General features: G+C 42.4%; 1 protein-coding gene and 1 non-coding gene across 4 annotated transcripts in view; both read right to left on the bottom strand.

Annotated features, from left to right (window-relative positions):
- EDC3 (enhancer of mRNA decapping 3) overlaps window positions 1-19713 on the bottom strand; it is a 58151-nt gene that overhangs the window by 9440 nt on the left and 28998 nt on the right. For all 3 annotated transcript variants that reach the window (XM_065906708.1, XM_065906706.1, XM_065906707.1), the window contains 2 exons: window positions 12299-12634; window positions 721-874 (listed from right to left, as the gene is read on the bottom strand). In XM_065906708.1, the coding sequence (XP_065762780.1) occupies window positions 721-874; window positions 12299-12634 (490 nt within the window). The remainder of the gene's footprint in view (window positions 1-720; window positions 875-12298; window positions 12635-19713) is intronic.
- On the bottom strand, window positions 8189-8329 carry LOC136147651 (small nucleolar RNA SNORA70). The gene has a single exon (XR_010659310.1). It is a non-coding gene; the product is annotated as a small nucleolar RNA SNORA70 (small nucleolar RNA).

Genomic DNA, 19713 nt, shown 5'->3' with positions numbered 1-19713 from the left:
TTGGGACCACCATCACCTGGCCCCTGGCTCACTTTCCTGTTACAATTTTCTAACTGGTCTCATGGCCTCCAATCTTGTCTTTGCTAATCTACTCAGCCAAAGTTTTTAAAACACAAAACTAATCATGCCATAGCATTACTGAAGTGCCCTCAGCTGTACTGTCTGAGTTCCCTATCACTCAGCTGTACCAAAACTGGGTCTCTGGAGGTTCTTAGAAGGCAAGCCTCTGGTAGCTGGCAGGAGTCTTAGTCAACAGCGACCAGAAAGGAAGAATCAAAGAGTGGTTTGCTGAAGAAGAGGCTTCCCAGGTGGTGCCAGTGGTAAAAAAAATCCGCCTGCCAACAATGCAGGAGGCATAAGAGACGTGGGTTCAATCCCTGGGTTGGGAAGATCCCCAGAGGCGGGCATGGCAACCCACTCCAGCATTTTTGCCTGGAGAATCCCCATGGACAGAGGAGCCGGAGGGGGGGCTATAGTCCATGGAGTCACAAAGACTCAAGACATGACTGAGCATGCATAAGCACTGGGAGAATAATGAGGCCTCCCAGGACAGGGGTGAGAATGGCAAACAAAAGCTGTGTAGCGTCCAGGAAAGTGACTTCACAGAGACTCACGTTAGAGGAGCAGCAACAGAACCCCTGTGTGTGTGAGGCACCATGGCGGTGCCAAGGCAGAGCAGCGTCATCCCACACTCAGCCCCCACCCACCGGGGGCATTTACCTGTTGGGTCCTCCGAGCAGGGTCAATGCCATCTGACTGGCACACACGCCTGTCATCTCCAGTCTCCGCTCCAGAGTCAAGCCATGCTTCTCAGCCACAGCCAACAGCTTTTTATGCAGCTCGTAGGAAATACTTGGGACAACCAGGCCAGAGTCTGCAGTTTGAAAGGAGGTGAGGAAAAGGGCAAAGCGATTACAGGAAACCAGTTCTTCAAATGGTGGAGCTGATCTGCAAAAGCCAAGACTTTAAGACTGACCCTCTTCAGCCCATCTGCACAGTCCAAGACAAAGGCATGCCATGCAGCTCTCCAGAACTCAAGCAGTGGATATGGAACTACGTAACAACTTGTTCAGGCTGCCACAGAGCGGGGGTGAACGGAACCTCTCTTACAAGTTTACCTTTAGACCATGAAGGCCAAATCCACCAACATGTACCTGGCACTATCAAGAAAAGGCTGCCAACCACAGTAAAACATGCTTTTCTCAAAGTAGGGGAAATGCCACTCCTGGCTGTGAGGTTTTCCTCATAAGCAGACCCCTTATTCTTGCCTAGAGTGGAACAGACACTAGCTAACCCTCCTGATCCTCTGGTCCCCGCTATTCAATTTTCAGGCAGGATGACCTGTTCATCCCACCTGCTCCCCACATCCTCTTCCTCCTACTCTCCTCTACTTAGCCCTTCCATTTCGCCACAGAAATTCAACTAAAAGCTTGCTTTCTCAAATAATTTGTTGTTTTCTCCCCACTCTGGGTGACTGTAACCTAAAGCTCTTACCAAAGAGAAAGAGTACATGGAAAGTAACTATGGTTTGCTTTAAGCTACTCAGAAGAAATCTTTTACTCACCATAAACAAACTGCAACTCTATAAAGGTTAGGGAGAATCATAGTCACTGAAAGTACACCATCAAAAACACTTGGTTTTACAAGGTCAAAGTCTTCAGCAGCTCGGTACACTTGAGGAAGTCTATAGCATTACATGTCCAGTAGTAAGGTGCCGTTTCAGAGCCCAGAAACCCAGGACAGGAAAGAAACAGCAAAGTCAAAAATTGTGATCTTTTGCCTTGACATCCAATGCCACCTTACAAAAGGTTAAAGCCACTGGGCTGGCCCCAAGTGAGCAAACTGCCCTGGCTCACTGGCAGACCAAGAAACACAGGTTCCAATCAGCAAGTTATCAAGGGATTTTGCATGTATCTAGTTTTGTCTAGATGGATCACATGCCCCCACATCACTTTAAAAATTTATTTGACTGCTGGCATGTGGGATCTAGTTCCTTCACCAGGGATGTACTCTGGGGTCCCTAGATTGGATGCATGGAGTCTTAATCACTGGACCCTCAAGGAAGTCCCTCAGGTGCCTTTTTAGATCCTGTGTCCTCATCTGTACTGGACTGTAAACCCCTCGAAGTAGGGAAATAAGCCTTTTCCTTCCTCGACCCCCACCTCAGTTCTGTCATCTCAGCTGTATTTATTTACCAACGGAGGCAAGATTTCATTAGGTACCCAAACGTATAAATGATGCAAATCGACCATTTCTTGTGTGGCTCAACTCTAAGGCAGAAGTTTTCATCAGAAAGTTCACCACCATCCTGTTGGTTCCAGAGCCCTGTATAGAAAAATTTCTCTTCCTCACTGACGACTTCAGGAGAATTCTATCAGTTATCGATACAGTCCTGCCTACATAGATCTCTAAAACCACAGAGAATCAGGCTGTGGTTATACATTTTAACAACAGAAACCCAAGCATAAAGACTGAACTTACAGTACCCATGTCTGTATTCTCTCAAAGAAAGGCAAAATAATAATGTAATAATAAAAGCCATGTCCATGTCAAAATGAACACTATCTTGTTGGTTAACTGAGCTCCTCCACCTGTCTGAGTCCTAATCCTGCTGGAGGCAGACACGACAGGCAGTGAGCCGAGCCTCACCCCTTCTGAAATGTGAGCCGTTGATACTCCAGATGCTGATGCTGGGGGCTGATTGCATGTCAATAGCTGATTAAACAGCCATTTTTTATGGTCGGCTTCAGACATGCACATATTATCAGGACTAATTGGGAACCACTGATAGCAGTGTGAAAAAGTTGAATAAATTCTCAGAAATCCTAAGACACTAACAACCCTAAACCTGTCAGACAAGTCACGCACCTGCCTACTTCAAACACCCTCTTCACCTGCAGAGTCACGCAAGGCGAGCTTTCCCTCCAGTCTGTGCAGTTATTTACCTACTTATTCCCTTTCTGGTGAATCTGAAACAGGTCAGGGCAGTGAATCTTGTGCCTGCCATTCCACTAATCAAACTTTCTTTCTGGAACTAGGTCTTGTGCTACATGTGCAGGTGCCTCCTCTCTGGTTGTGAGGGCTCTCCGGGGGCAGGCTGAGCATTTGCTGCTTTCTCCTCACAGTTCTTAGAGGTACAAGACCGATGGTACAGCGGGAGGAGAGCCTACCCCACTCTGGATGGCTGGCTGCTGTAGCCGGAAACCGTGTCTATTACATTTCACTGATTTGTACCAGGGCAAGGGGCCCTGATGAACTGGCACATTTTGTAGCCCAGGGAAAGATCTGGCCAGGAATCCTCTCTGTTCAGTCTACCAGTCACGGAGTCCAGGACTTCACTGTACTCTACTCTCTATCTCTGAAAGGAATATGCCAGCACCACAAAATGTTCCTTTTCAACATTTACTCACAAAGTCCAACAGGCAGACTGGCTTATCAGAAACAGGCAGAGGGAATAAAATAAACTCCAAAGGAAGGACACCAAGAACATAGCGTGTGAAGTGCAAACAATAACACTGCCGAAGCCTGAACATGGGCCAAGCCCAGTTATGTTTGGGTTGGAAGGTGGATGTTAATTGTTTGGGAACCAAGGCAATAACATTAGTGGGTAGGGCTTCTCTTAATATTAATATGTTCTTTACAGCTGTCGGTAAAATAAGAGAGAGATAATTATAGCCAGTTCGTGACAAGCAGAGCCCTTCTCAGGATCTGATTAACCTTAGGGTATCAAGGAAAATGGCTTAAGCACACCCAGTGCAGGCCGGGAGAGAAGACGCTTCCTCCCCGCACACAGCTTGCCCCGCAGGTGGAGGTGGGGCCATGAAGCCTGAGGCCCAGCACCATGCATGCTGCCCCTTCTTCATGTCTCTGTGCCTTTCACACGGCTCCTTCCAGCACACACCATCTGGGCCCTTCCCTCCCTTACGGACACACACATGTCCTCACACCCTCCACTGCACCTCCCCACCCTCAGAAGCCTTCCAGTGCCATGTCCAAGTCTTCCTCCACAGCCTCTGCATGTACACGCCTCCCACTCCTTCAAACCTCCCAGCCTTTCTGTTGTGTAACAAGGCTCCCACGGCAAAGTGTGCTCTCCAATCCAAACTCAATCCTCACACTGGCAGGGCCTTATACTTGGAAAGGCTGTGTGTATCCCATGTCTTACAAATGAGAAGCAGAACTTAATTACGGGCACAGGGATTTCTCCAGGACTATGAATTCTTACTCCACCCTGTGGTGGTCACATAACTGGGTAGCAACATTGTGAGTTCTTTTTTAGAGTATAAAACCACTGGTAAATTCACACCTTCAGACCCACAATGTACAGACAGACCCTGTAGACTTATATTAAGGCTGCCATAAAACGCAATTTGGTGTCAGGTGTATCTTTGAAAGAAGAATTTGTTACAAGAAAGCTAAATACTCCTAATACTCTATAAGAGTCCACAAGGCCTCCCATGATCTGGCCCCGCATACCACAGCTCCTTTACCTTGGAACTCAACCGCAGAGGCTCCAGGCATTTGGCTGCCTTCTGGGTCCTGAGTATTCCAGGTTCCTTGCAGGCTTAAGAAGCTCGTCCCCTCACGTGCTTTCCCTCTTTTGGCATTACCCTCTTTTGTTCAATGCTCCTCCACACCACACATGGCTGATTCCTCCTTCTTCAGGTCTCAGTTTAAATATCCCTCAGTCTCAGCATGTTGCATACTTCTTTCATTGTGCTTTAATACACTTTGTAAATAACTCCTGCCTTCCTTTTGGACTACCGACTTTGCTAGCCTGTAAGCTCCACGAGGGCAGTAACTGCCTGCCTTGCTCACTGCCATATCCCCTTTTCCACTGTGCCCTCAGTGCTAGCACAGTGCCTAGCGCAGGGGCTACAGAAGGGTGTGTTGAATTCATGAATGAATGGGAAGGAAACCTGTACAACAGCCTCGGGACATTTCATTCTGCAGCTGGATGAGAGTCCAGCTGTAACCAAAGGCAAGTGTGGGTAAGATGTTTCTGACTCCCCACTTGTTCCTTTCCCCATTAACAATGAGACCAACCTCCTAGCCTCACTGGACCTCATTCCTTCAGGTTAAAGCTCTAGTGGAACAAGCTTTGGATTCAAGAGGTAAAGGACTTCCTGACAAAGATGATTCATTGATTACAAAGGGGAAAGTATCTTTACAAAGAAGAAATCTGTTGGACAACACCTTACCAAGTGATCAAACTTGCCTCAGGGACAGGACAAACTGATGCTGTGTCCTCTTACGATGTGACACCCCACAAGAGACAGAGCGCCACCAAACTCTGGGAAAAATGTTTAACACGAAACACATCCAAAGGAAACAATCAATATATCAAAACTAAGGGGTATTCTACAAATCAACTGGTTTAGACTCTTCACAAATGTCAGTATCACAAAAGACAACAAAAGTTGTGGGAACTGTTCTGATTAAAGGACATGAAAGAGACCTGACAAATAAATGTAACACGCAATGGTTGATTACAAATACAACTATAAAGGATATAATTGGGACAACAGGAAAGCTTTGCATATGAAATTAGATAATACATCTGTATTAATTTTAAGTTTTCTGAGAGCAATCTTGTAGTGTGACTGAAGAGAGCAACATCCTATTGAATACATACATAAGTAAGGGTGAAATGCAAAAAACAAAATATAATGAGTTCAACTAAATCTCAAGTTGTTCAGGGGTGTGTGTTTATGTATTTCTATAAAGCAAATGTAGCAAAATGTTAACTGGTAAATCTAAATGAAGGACATACATTTGTTCATTATATTATTCTAGCAACTTTTCTGCAATTTTGAATTTTTTTCAATATAAAAGGTTGGGGAGGGACTTCCCTAGTGGTCCAGTGTGGCTGGGACTACATGCTCCCAATGAGGAGGGCCCAGGTTCGTTCCCTGGTCAGGGAAGTAGATCCCACAGGGCCACAACCAAGATTCGACACAACCACAAATAAATAAAAAAATTTTTTTAAAGTTGGGGAGAAAAAAGAAAGATCCAAATGTGATCAACAAATGTTTACAAATGTAATAATACATCAAGCCAGTGGTAGGGTGGGGAATGGCAGGAAACAAAATAAATAAAAAGAATATGAGAACAAACCATATTCTTAGTCTTACAATCTAGCTGGAAGAAAAAAATATATATGTGCAAATAACAGAGAACATAAAACTGTGTTATCCTGACCACAAGTGTAAAATGTGATTTCAAGCCAGGAGTTGCAGGTAGTGTCAAATCCTCAATCTGAACCACGCTTGAAAGACAGGCAGAATCTTTGTCACAATGATAGAAAAGACAGCACACTGGGGTGGGGGAGGAGCTATGAACAAAGCTCCAGGGGCTGGAATGGGTGTAACGGGAGCAGATGCCCGAAGCCCAAGGCCTACGGGAGGACTAGCTCAGAATGGTGGGCAGGCCAGACGTCAGAAGGCATTATAAGCCAGCTTGTTTCATACAGGACGATGTTATACAGAATTGATTTCAAGAGACAAAGGGAGCCTGCAGGGTAGCACCATAAACTAAAAGATCATGACAATTTCAAGGGCCACACATGAGCAAGAAGAGAATCTGGAGTCAATGAATACTGAGAATAAAGGAAAACTCCTTGTCAAAACTGCTGCAGAAGGAATCAGTGTGCTATTAAATTAGAAAAAAATGGCCTCCCGGGTTCTTTCTAGTCATGAACTTTTATGAGAAGGAAGAAGCAAAGATGGTCACAAAGTTTCACGCTGGACACTTAAAAGAATAGTGATTCCACTGAAAGAAACGGGAATACTAAGGAGTCAAAGAAATGGGTGGGAGTGAATGACTAACTTAGCTTTGATATACTGAATTCAAGCACGATGGTGGATACACTGAAATCGAACTCGTTCCTTGCTCTGGCTAGACACTTGTGGCTGTGAAAAGGCAAAGAGTGTATAATAGCAAAAAGGTCACATTTGCAGAGACCAATTCAGTTTTTTTAAAATGATGAACTGGTACCTTGATCAAAACTCAGGTGTCAGGCCATAATATGATGGCTCCAGATCCCCCAGCCCCTAGTTTGAACTTAAACTCTTAAAACTCTGGGGCTTCCCTGGTGGCACAGGGGATAGAAATCTGCCTGCCAATGTCGGGGACATGGGTTCGATCCCTAGTCTGGGAAGATCCCACATGCTGCAGAGTAACTAAGCCCGCAACTGTTGATGTCTGCACGCCTAGAGCCCCTGCTTCACAACGAGAAACCAGCCAATGAGAAGCTTGCACATCGCAACAAAGAGTAGCCCCTGCTTGCCACAGCTAGAGAAGGCCTGCACACAGCAATGAAGACCCAGCGCAATCAATAACAAATATATTTTAAATATATATACATAAAAAGAATACAACAGTGTAACCCCAGAGATGCTACGAAAACTGTGATAAGCATGTGAAGAGCTTAGAATGGTGCCCAGGATACAGTTGATATCCCCGAACATCCAATACTATGACATCGATCATGTTTCTCCTTCCCCTCCCCTTTCTGCCACCTCTAAATCTTGCATACACTTCCATAACTTACTTGTTTACACATCTGGTTACCCTATATTCTAAGGCCCCTGAGGTGACGGACAATGACTTACCCAGAGGATCCAGAATGGCGTCTAGTATAAATTTTATAAATGTTGATGCTTTGAAGTAACTTTACAGTGAATGTCTCTGCAATTCACTACTGACTGAACAATAATTATAAGCTGGGCACTACAGTAGCTGCTTTCTACATGATCTCATTTTTTTTCCTCGACAGGAAAGCAGGATTTACTGGTGAGCATGAGTAAAGAGGGGCGGTGCGAAGGCTCTCACAAGTGTAGGCCCCACCGTTTGTCCAGAGGCCACAGTGAGGGATGTATTTGACCCCACAACCATTCGAGAAGAGCCGCTTTTCTGCCACCATGTTTTCATATTCATCCACATTAAACTGAGCAAGTCCCCAATTCTTGGAGATATGGATCTTCTGGCAGCCAGGGAACTTGAACGTGGTCCTGCAGAGGGCCTCCATCACATGCTCCTTGTTCTGAAGCCTGGTATGAATGGACATCACGACTTGGCCAGTGTGGACCCTGGTCACTGTGCCCCGGGGCTTTCCAAAGGCACCTAACATACAAGTCTGGAGCCTAGACTGATGACGGCATGGCAGTCATGAGCATCCACTGGAAAGGGCTATCTCCAAGGCCCCTGAGGGCGACCTGTGCAGGCAACAGACCGCATACACTACCGAGGAGGGTGCTATTTGCAGCCACTGCACACCAGGCCCCCGTGTGAAGTGGGGAAAGAGCGCAGTCAGCTTAATTGGCTGCAATCACATAACCTCATTTAAATGACAAGTATTATCCCATTGCAGATAAGGAAATAGGTTCAGGAATCCTCACGCAGCTGCATAACTCAATTCTCTGATCTTACAGAAGCCTCCGCATGGAAGCCTTTAATGATTAGTAAGTCCCTTAGTGTGGCAACACTACTATTTGCTTTCTTAGGGCTCAGCCAAAAAGCAATGCAGGAAGAAAATCACAAAAACATATAGACTTGGTCTATTCTGAATTCATGCAATCTAACTACAACTAGACACTCATCGCCACTCATGCCCCGCACATACTATGCCTTTGAATCCTCTTGCTCACTCAACCCTCTTCAATCTATTCTCAACCATGAAATCCTATCAAATTCCCCTTTGTCACTTCTCTCACATTTGTCTTCTTTTCCACTCAGAAGTCCAAACCCAACACATGAGTTGTGTCATCAGCCTCACCGTTCTTCCTGCTCTTGTCTCTCTCCTTAAATTCTAACCTGAATTCTATATAAGACCTCTCTTCCTAAAGACTAATAAATCTTTCTAAAACAGATTTTGGATCATGCCTTTTTCAGAATCCTTCAGTTGCTCTTCATGGTCATAAAACAGGGGACAACATTAGCACACAAGGCTCTCTGCTCTGGTCTAAAGCTGTTTTCAACTCCTACTCCTCCCTCCACCCCCCACAAAAATCTCTACCCTGGTCAAACCAGCCAACGGCCAATCTCCCACACAGCCCTTTACTCACACTATGCACCAGCATCTGCCCAACTTACCCATAAATATCTTCCTCTTCCTCTCTGAAGAAATCTTGCCCATGTTTCAAGGCTTCTGTCCTGCTGCTCCTGTGACGCCTTCCCCGATCACCCCACCTTTAGGACCGCTCCTGCCTCTCAACACCCCATGGATTTAAAGTCCACATTCTCACTGGACTTCAGGCATATATGGTATCTTTCCATTTCCTAATACATGTTAATAATATGGGTGCAAGGACTGTCTTAGAGTGACTTACACATAATAAGGACAGCATTTTGACTGGCCCAAACTCTCTTAAACACTATTTTTACAATATTATTAATGTTCAGCAAAGATTCTTCTCTGAAGACTTATCACTCTCCTAACGTGTTCTTTGGGGACCTCTCACCTCTGAACATAGACTGCTCACACACATCTTGCATTTTATAGCCAAACTTAACCAACACATCTGCAACTACTGGATACCATCATTTAGGTAGGTCCAAGCTGGAGGAATGTACGACAATCTGCTGGAGACAGCAGCACAGTTAAAGGACCCAAAGGGGCTTTCCAGAGAGAAAAGATTTGGGTGAAACAAAGAGCTAAATTTAGTTGCTTCCTGAATGTGTTTTCCCAATCAACAGACCTTTCATAACACTGCCCCCACCATACACACAGTTGGCAGACAGTCTTGCCAAGAGGAATATGAGCAATGAGAGAATAACAGCTTAGAGATTGTTGACGCCACTTAGCATGCAGCCAATGTGTAGGATACCAGCAGCAAGCTGCCAGATTCCTGACACCCAAACCATTACCAAATGGGTAGTAAACATGCTGTTCTTTTGCAACTCTGGGTATTAGAGGAAAATAGCTTTGGAGTTCTAGGACATGAATGCCACAAGGCTAGACTGGGGAGCAAGCCAAGCCACTCTCCACAATTGTTGATCTAAGTTGGTCTACTTTTAAGGGAAGTAAAGAGAAAAGACTATATTATAATCTAAGTGCCATTAAACTATCCTTCTCATATCCTTCTTTCTCTTTAATTTACCTACATTCAGAAAAGGAAAAGAAAAGTGATAGATAAGGTTTGTAAGTGCCTTTGCCTCTCTGGACCTCAATGTCCTCAACCTGCAAAAATGATAAAATTACACTAGGTGATCAAGTAACCTAACTTTTTTGGTCCTAGCTTGTTTCCCCACATTTTCCATATAGTTTGCCTTATGATACTAACATTTGGATAGGAGATCCAACTAGAAAAGTGCCCCCAGCCAGGCACTACGTGAATAACACTGAGTAAAAACTTGCTTCAACGCTTGTGCCTTGAAGCCAGAGCAGACAAAATCACTTGTGGGAGAAGCTGCTCAGCAAGATAACTGCGTGCCCGCTCTGTTTTCAGCACAGATCCTGCCTGACAAAATGACTTCAATTCCACTCCTATCACTGCTGAGAACAAAGAGAAAAACCAGACAGATGACGCTATAGGACTTCTTCTCCCCTCACTGTCAATGCTCCAGTGAAATCCAGCTGGCTGAGACATACCACAAACGGCCATACCTGAGTTCCTGGCCAACGTCTAGCACATGTGCTTTGTGGTGTCTGTTAATCACAATTGTGATTAAAAAATATGAGAGGAGGGAACTTTCATTTCTTCCATTAAATTAAACAAAGTATGAAGACTAAGCTGGGAAAATGGAGTACATAGCAAGAAAAAGTTCCCAAGTCTTCTGTTGTCTACTTTGGCAAATGTTTTTTTTAGGGTCTTTGGATCTGAGAATCTTTCCTGATTCTTGCTGCTACTGTCTCCCTTTAAGCCACTTCATTCTGAGGCAGGCCATAATCTCCCCAAGCTTAGGAACCTCCGGGAAGTCACATATAGCATGAGCCAACCACCTCAGCTTCCAGGAAGTTACCAGTAGAAGCAGCTTATTTTGTCACTGAGGGCAGTAAAAAGGAGAGCAGTCCAAAGGGGATGGATGGCAAGATCTGAGTATACTACCAGCCTGCTGAATGACAGCTGCCTTTGAAAAGCTTAAAACCTGACAATTTAAATGAAGTCTGATTCTGAGTTACGTTATTTGCCTTAGCACAGGTGGTTAAAAAAAAAAAAAAAAAAAAGTCTAGCAAGTCACACTGTCAGTATCACTTAACCAATCTACGTTAGCAAAGAGGCATGACTACCAGAGTCTGAAAGGTTAAGAAAGAATACTAATTTCTGTCTTCTACTGACAATTTGCTTATTTTCTTTTCACATGGAACCCTTTACACACAGCAAAACCAAATACAACAGAGCCCCGCTGATGTCTACAAAAATGCCATGCCATATCTGATTTTCCCCAAAATGAAATTAAGCTGCCTCCATAAATCTCCCTGTAACTGCTACTATCTTTCAAGCTACTTCTACCCTATTTTCAAGACTTGAAGCCAAAATGATTATTATCCTTATTAAAATGATTATGATTCCCCCGTTAGCTCCTAAATCACTCAATAATGATAGCTTCTATTTGTATTCCAAGAAGCCTAGTTAATAAGTTTGGAGGGGAAGGGACAGAGACAGAGATGACACAGATCACCTGTCCCATGACTGCCTCAAAGGCCACGTCTGAAGAAAAGATCCTTATGCTAAAAAAGAGAGAAAGAGTTTAAAATTACTGAGCTAACAGACTAGGCTATCATACACGGACGGTGACCTATACATAACTACCAAGGTACTACTGTCATTGAACTTTATGACTAGCTCCTTATTGACCACAGCTAGCAGGAGATGAGGACAGTATAGTAAACAAATGTAATTTATGTAATTTTAGCCAATGGTTTCAACCACTCAGCTCTGACTATTTCTTACCCCAGCAAACAACCAGTGCAACAGAGCTGAACCTCTGGTAAAATCTACAGGCAGTAATAGGAAAGCCAAAGTGAAAACAGATCTAACTATGTCAAGCTAGAAAGTTAGCCTCTATGCCTTTAGTTGTTAACCATAACCTTCTTAATAAACAGTAGACCAGATCCTGCCAGGCGCAGGATATAAATGGACATGTAGAAAAATCAGCCCCCATCCCAATCGAGTGGTAAGCAGGATGATAAACTGGCCACAATCTCTAAAAGACAATATAATGGGCCAACGACCATGCCACTTAAGCTATTTCCTACTACAAGACTCTGACTCAGAATCTGGATCATTCTGTTTCAAGGGAACAGAATGGGGGGGGGGGGGGAGGGAATAGCCAGTGGGATGTGGGGTTAACTTACCTGTGCAGAACTCCTTGCTCACACCGTGGGGTACTGTGATCCGACGGTAGACAATGGGCTCTGACTCTAGGATGTTCTCATCGTGGCGGTACCGAGTAGGCCTCTCATTTGGGATGCCCCGGGAACGGGTACCACTTCTCCTCTCATAGGTATCAATCTCCTCGAACACAGCTGCCTTGTCAAAAAGGGCCAGGTTCCCTTCAAAATCAAAATCTGTGTCTGGGATCTCCTCAATATCATCCCCAAAACACTCATCATCTTTATTCTTCATCTGGCCATTCTTTAAGCCACTTTTCTTTGGAGTTGCCTGATTTGGGTGCCTGCTACTAGATGACCCTGCAGAAAAAAACAGGGACTAAAGTCAGTATACTCACAGAAAGTGCTCAGTGGGGAGCACAAATTACCACAAATCTCATGGAATAGTAGATTTCACAAAGTACCCAAGTAACAGTGAATATGAAATAAGCAGTACTCCTGAAAATCTGAAGCACTGCCCTTCATAAGGGAATTGGTAAAGATTGAGGCTTTTTTGACAACTGACTGTAACAAAAGAGTGGAGGGCAAGAACACAGCAGTCTCTCCACACAAGTCCAGGTGGTCTGATTCTGAATGTCCAGCTATTAAGAGAGAAATAACCAGAAAAAAAGAAAGCCAAGTCCTCGTCACTTGAAGTTCAAAGAAAGATTCTGTCCAAGTGCTCTGAATTCCATGCTTACCAAGCAAGTCATTTTCTGATTTTTTAATTCAATCTCAGGCTAGACCTCAGTAGAAAGGGAATCCCTGGGTTTAGACAGATTCCAGATCTTGGGACGGATATACACCTGCCACTTTAAGTTGATATATTTTGACTTACAGGCCTGTTCTTAGATCTTCTGGTTAATGTGATCTCTTTTATTAAAATTTTATCACTCTGGGTTAGCGATTTCTGAACCATCAGATGAAGACAAGGACCATACTGACATAATCCTGTAGAGGCCACACCAAGGTGCGTATCAACACCACAGCACTCAAGTCACTCTCTGTCTCTGAGACTCTATCTGGCCACCACACGTCAGTCAACTACTCCTCCAGCAGCAAAGACCCCACAGAATTCTCCAAACCATGCCTTCCCAGAGAATCCTGAACTGAATTTAAAGGTTGATCCCTATCTGACCACCCCGAAAGGATGAATCAGGTGACTGGTATGCCAAACGAAACCTTCAACACAGTCTGAATAAACATAATGTACTTCCTTTTGTAAGACTGAGCGCCTCAATTTTTAAAACACTCAAGTAGAGGTTAGGATGATCATGAGCAAACCCCCTCATACAGATTATCCCAACTATACTGCTCTAACTTCTCACAGCAACTCCCTTCTATTCAGTGGACCATGAGTCAGGAGACCTAGAACCTAGTTTCAGTTCTGTTATTAACATGTTGATAATCTATTATCCAACTTCTCAATTTTCTTGTATGTAAAATGCTCACTGTGGTACCCCTAACAGGGTTTCTAGTACACAGCAGTCCATCAATAAATATTTAACAAATAAATCAACATCAGCAAGATTAATTACAATAATTATTCTGAAAGGTGTATACTATGTGTATGTAACTCATGTCTAAATCTTCCTCATGCCAAATACTGATATGGAAAAGGGCTATGCTGGCAGTAAAGATGAGATTTAGGCCTCAGAGAAAAATCTAAGGCTGACCAAAATTATAAAAGGAAGGAAGAGTTGGCTGAGTCAGCTTTTTATAAAAAGTCAGCTTTTCTTTTATAAAAAGACTTTTTATAAAAAGTCAGCTTTTTATAAAGCTAAGATTACGAATCACTGAGAAGCTTGTCGAAGTGTGGGTGAAGTTCTAGTTTCAATAATTTGACAAAAACATTTAATGAGAGCATTTTGTGTGCCACAGCTAAGTACCTAGAACACAGTACATAATCAAGACAAGTTACCCAAAAGGAAGGAGAGATATAATAGTTAAAATACAATATAATGAGAAGTTTGTATAAAGTGCTATAGAAACACGGATGAGAAAACAGGGCTGGATTAGGAATGGGAGAACAAGCATGAAAATACATGGTCAGGATAACACCATTAGTAATATATACAGGCAAGCAAAGAAACAGAGAAAAAGTCCAGTTTGCAAGGTTATCATTGTACTGCCTCAATATTAAGTCAATATTAAATCAATATTAGGAAATAGGTCTTTGGCCCAGTGGTCTCTCTCCAGTGGTTGTGTGCCCACCCAGGAGGGCAAAGGATGACCCACCGATGATCCACAAAGGATGATGTGGGGAAAAGATACTGAATATTTTATTTACTTTTTCTTCTAACAAAAAAAGAAAGAATTTAAGCCTTATGAATTTAAGGCACAGATGGAAATCAGCACCCTTAAGAAGTTTCATGCTACCCAGTCACTGGCAGTATTTGAGCTGCCTGAGGAATGAGTGACAGTCCATAACAACAAGTGGATTCACATCAAAATGTTTAAACTGTTGTAAAATATACATAACATACAATTTATCATTTAAACCATTTTGAGTGTACAGTTCAACAGCATTAAGTATATTCATGTTGTACAACTATATACATTTTTAACTACTGAAGCACACAAAAATAAGTGGCTTTAAAAGATAACTTAAAAAAAAACTGTAATAAAGATAATACCAATAATGCACTCATAAGTGAACAAAAGAATGGCAGAGGTAACACTTCCTCTATTCCTCTTACAGGCCTTCTTTAACCAGAATGTTTTTAAAAATTAACCAGACCTAAGAAGATAGCCTCCAAAATTAAAAAATAAACAAAGCTATTCCAAACATGAATCGATATGGATTACCACTTCACCCTAAGTGTATACTCTTTATCATAGTCCTGGGGCCAAATCCAGACCAAACATCACTTGCTTCTGTAAATAAAGTTTTATGGGTATAAGGTCACATTCCTTTGTTTACATATTGTCTAAGGCTACAAAGTTAAATGTTTGAGACAGAGACCTTATGGCCTATAAACCCTAAAATATTTTATATCTCACCCTTTACAGAAGAAGTTTGCTCACTCTGCTTTACATCATGCCTCTCAGAGGTATTTTCTCCAGCTAAGACTGCCATTAAAATTAAAAAGACAAAAAATGTTTTTCTTGAAATTAACTGAACTTAACCAGAATTCTTTGAATCTCTGTTTTACTCAAGGTGTTAAGTCTGTCACTTGTCATTCAGATCTGCCAGCCAGCACCATGCCTACACCATAAGCATACAAAAAAAAAAAACCTCTGATGAATTAAAAATTCACAACAGCCACATCAAAAAACAAAAACCCCCAAACAAACCAAAAAACTCTAACTTGAGACTAACTTATGAGAAAGAAAGGGAACCATCCAAAACTATGCCAGGCGTGTTGCGTGACTGAAAAGGACAGGAAGATGAGTTGTCAACAATACAAGAGGGAGCATGAGGCAAGGACTTCAGAGGAAAGGAGTTCAGTCAAGTCCAGCGTGAACTGACAATAAACTATCCTGAACCTATCTATCCCAATGACAGATGAAGACAAGCAATTAATCAATGGGAAAGAAGACAGAGGAAAAGAAGCAAAAAGGGAGATCATTTGTGGCTTGACCACAAACTACAAACATAACTCACAAACCCACAGTTCTTACTTCAGAAAATATCAGGTATTTTCTCATGTTGTTGTTGAATACAGAACTTCCATTCATTCATTTGACAAAGATACACTAAGGATCAGCTATGTTCCAAATACTTTTAAGAAAGCAGACAGTGAAAAAAAATTTCCTTCTAAAAGGAAATACTGACATCACAGATCAGCAAGAAAAAGATAAAGAGAATGTAAGGTAAACTAAAGGCAGGCTGCCATGCTTAGTTGTCTCTTATTCTTCCCTTTCCTAATAGTTTAAAAAAAATATTGGGAAGTCCTAGGTGAATAAGCTGTCTCAAAACTTGACTTACTCACTGCAAAGGGCCTGGCTCTGCATTAAACTGGCCTTTGGCCCCTGGGAGAGAAAAGCACTTCCCTTGGAAAAGATAAACAGTGCTTCCCAGATTTCTTTACCTTTCAATTACCAGGGCCAAGTGTGTGTTAAGACTAGAGGCTGGCCGCCTTCCTGTGCCATTTTGCTGCCAGCCTTCGGCACAGAGGCTCTTTGGCCAGGATAACTTATAACAAACCCATTGTTGTGTAACGCTCAGTGCTGCTTATTTATTGGCGTTTGTCACACACATATTGTAAAGGGGAACTCTGTCCTGCACTTAACACGCTAAAGGGCACTGGAAGGTCAAATTGCAAACGTTTTAGTGCCAGTCTCAATGGGCTTTATGAGGAGGTTCCTAAGAGTACCTAGTACCTTCTTTTCAACTCCCAAATTCTAGACCCTAGTAATCAATCAACCTCTTGGGTTCCAGCAAGAGCACCAGGGTTTTCAAGTTTGTTGGCTATATGAAGCACATCCAAGGAGGTAATGAAGTCACATTAGGACCTCAGAAGGACCATGAAAACTTAGCAAAAAATAATCTTAGGACCTTAGATGGTGGGATCACTGTTACATTAAACAGACCATATAAGAGGATTCAAGAGGCTTCCCTCTGTTCCCTGGAACTGATGTTCCATTCACCTACTTGACAAATACTCTTTTGAGTGTTAGTTCAGTGACCAAGGTTATAGAAACTATTCTTTATAACCACCTTCCCAACTCCCAACCTAAAAGAAGAGATTAAAATCTGCCTGTGCTAAATCTCACATCAAAGTTGGATCAAGTAAATAGAACCAACAAATCCTTCAACAACTCATTACTAACTTTGAAAGACAATTAAAAGCCAGAATTTGTGAGAAATTATATTCTTATAGCTTTATCAATCTACTAGTCTCAACATCAATCTACACACACCAGAGAAAATCTGATTTATAGCTCTCTAATGAAAAAAATACTTAATCTCCATTTCTCATCCATCAATGGAAAAAAACATTAATAATCTACATTACAACTGTGGTGGGAAGAAACCAATACACTTCCTTGGGGTCCTTAGAATGCTACATAAATGCTAATCAGTCAATTCTCAGCAGACCTTACTTCTTATTTTACAGGGTTCGCTGATCAAATAAATAAATTTACCCTGCTTTCCATCACAAACCAATTCCGAGTCACATTCAATCACCAAACTCCCAGGCCATGGCCATCTTCCACACAAATCTGGATTCAAGAGAAATTTTTGGAAAAAGAACCCAACATTTTACTGTCCATCATCTCTTAACCTTATTTACATGCAGTAATAATCTAGAAAATGAGAATGGATCAAACACCAAAAGCAAAAGAAGCATCAACCAACCAGAGTATACTTCTGAGAGTGACCCCACTTTTTACTAGATCAGAGTGACTTGTTAAAGATCAAATAAATTACTTGTTTTGAAGTTAACTGTACTCTTTCAAGAGTTGCTATAACTGTTAGTATCAGGGGGAAAAAGAAACAAAGTGATAGTTTCACCATACATCCAGCAATCATACTCATGCGTATTTACCCAACTCATCTAAAAAGTCTTGTCCACATAAAACCTGCACACAAATATTTACAGCAGCTTTGTTCATAATCACCAAAAGCTAGAAGCAACCAAGATATCCTTCAAAAGGTAAATGGATAAACCAACTGTGTTATACCCATACGATGGGATATTGTTCATCAATAAAAGGAAATGAGCTATCATGCCACAAAAAGACATGGATAAATCTTAAATAAATAATGCTAAGTGAAAGACACTACTCTGAAAAGGCTATATACTGTGTGATTTTAATTATGTGATTAGAAAAGGCAAAACTACAGAAGTAGATGGTAAAAAGATCAGTTTGGAGCGGGGTTGCGACAGGCAGTAAGGGAAGGAAAAAGGGAAGGACTAAATAGGTGAAACAGGGAAGTCTGCTTAGTATTGTAAAGATATTAGATATAAGATATATATTTGTTAAAACCCACAGAACTTTTTATAGAGTACAGAGTGGGCCTTAATGTATGCAAAAGACTGAGGAGGTTGGAGGATCCCCAGATGGGATGCAGAATGCAAGGAAACAATCTTTTATAAATACATGAAACAAATCAATGAAGGGAAGGGGGTATACCTTAGGGTTAGTACTGTAATTGTGATACGTATACTGGAATTGAATAATTTAAGTCAGGTGGCAGATAGTATGGGTTTCTCACAGCTGGAGGGAGAGGTCACAGATGAGGAGGAGGCTAGAATGATCAATGGATTAGACTTGGTCACATCATGAACTCATTTAGCTTAATATAGTAGTGATGGTTACATATAGAAGTATTTATAGATATATGTATCTACGCTGTTAAGTATATACATATATATTTCCTTGCTCTGTCACCTTTTGAAAGGGTGACACCCAGTAGCAAGGAACACATCTAGTACCTAGAGAGCGGTTTGTAATACCATTCTCCAATAAAAGGAGACAGGACCCCTTGGAGACATGGCTGAGTCTAGGGCTGGAGCAGGAAATACAGAAGATAAACCCGGAGCATCTTGTAGTGCTAGATAGTAAGGAAGTACTGGGGGAGGGGGAACCCATCCACAATGATGGGAGCATGTCCAAGGGACACAAGAGTCAACTGAAAGAGCTCACAGTGGCCAAAGTTGAAACAATTTGATTACCAAAATAAAGTGGTATTGAATTATAAACCAAAGTATAAAATAAACACTTGTAAGTCCATGTGTTGTAGTTCAGTTGCTAAGTCGTGTCCGACTCTTAGCCACCCAAAAAACTGCAGTCAGCCAGGCTCCTTCCGATCATGGATTTCCCAGGCAAGAACACTAGAGTGGACTACAGCTTCCTTCTCCAGGGGACCTTCTCCACCCAGGGATCGAACCTACATCTCCGACATTGCAGGTGGATTCTTTACCACTTAGCCACTAGAGAAGCCCTTTAAGTCCATACTGATAAAAATAAATAACTGAACAAATAAATGAGAAAGAAGAGACCTATCTCTAGTAGAGAAGAATTCCAAGTAACTTATGTAGACACTCTGCATAACTCTCCACTCCTTAGGTGTGGCTGCACATACTGACTTCAAAAGAGAAATCTGACACACACCACCTCAGTCAGGCGATCAATGTTAATGTCAAAAGAAATACAATGTGGGACTTTCCTGGTGGTCCAGTGGTTAAGAATCCACCTTGCAATGCAGGGCACACCAGTTCTACCCTGGTCCAGGAAGATCCCACAAGCCACGGGGAAACTAAGGCCATGAGCAGTAACAACAAGCCCATGTGCTGCAACTACTGAAGCCTGCATGCCCAAGAGCCTGTGCTTCACAAGAGAAGCCACCACAATAAGAAGCCTGCACAAAGAAACAAGAGAGTAGCGCCCATGCTCTGCAACTAGAGAAAGCCTCCATGCAGCAACAAGACCGAGGGCAGCCAAGAAAA

This window comes from Muntiacus reevesi, chromosome 15, assembly GCF_963930625.1.
Source record: "Muntiacus reevesi chromosome 15, mMunRee1.1, whole genome shotgun sequence".
In the NCBI taxonomy this organism is placed as follows: domain Eukaryota; kingdom Metazoa; phylum Chordata; class Mammalia; order Artiodactyla; family Cervidae; genus Muntiacus; species Muntiacus reevesi.
Note: the sequence above shows the minus strand (reverse complement) of the source record. Positions and strands in the feature narration are given on the sequence as shown.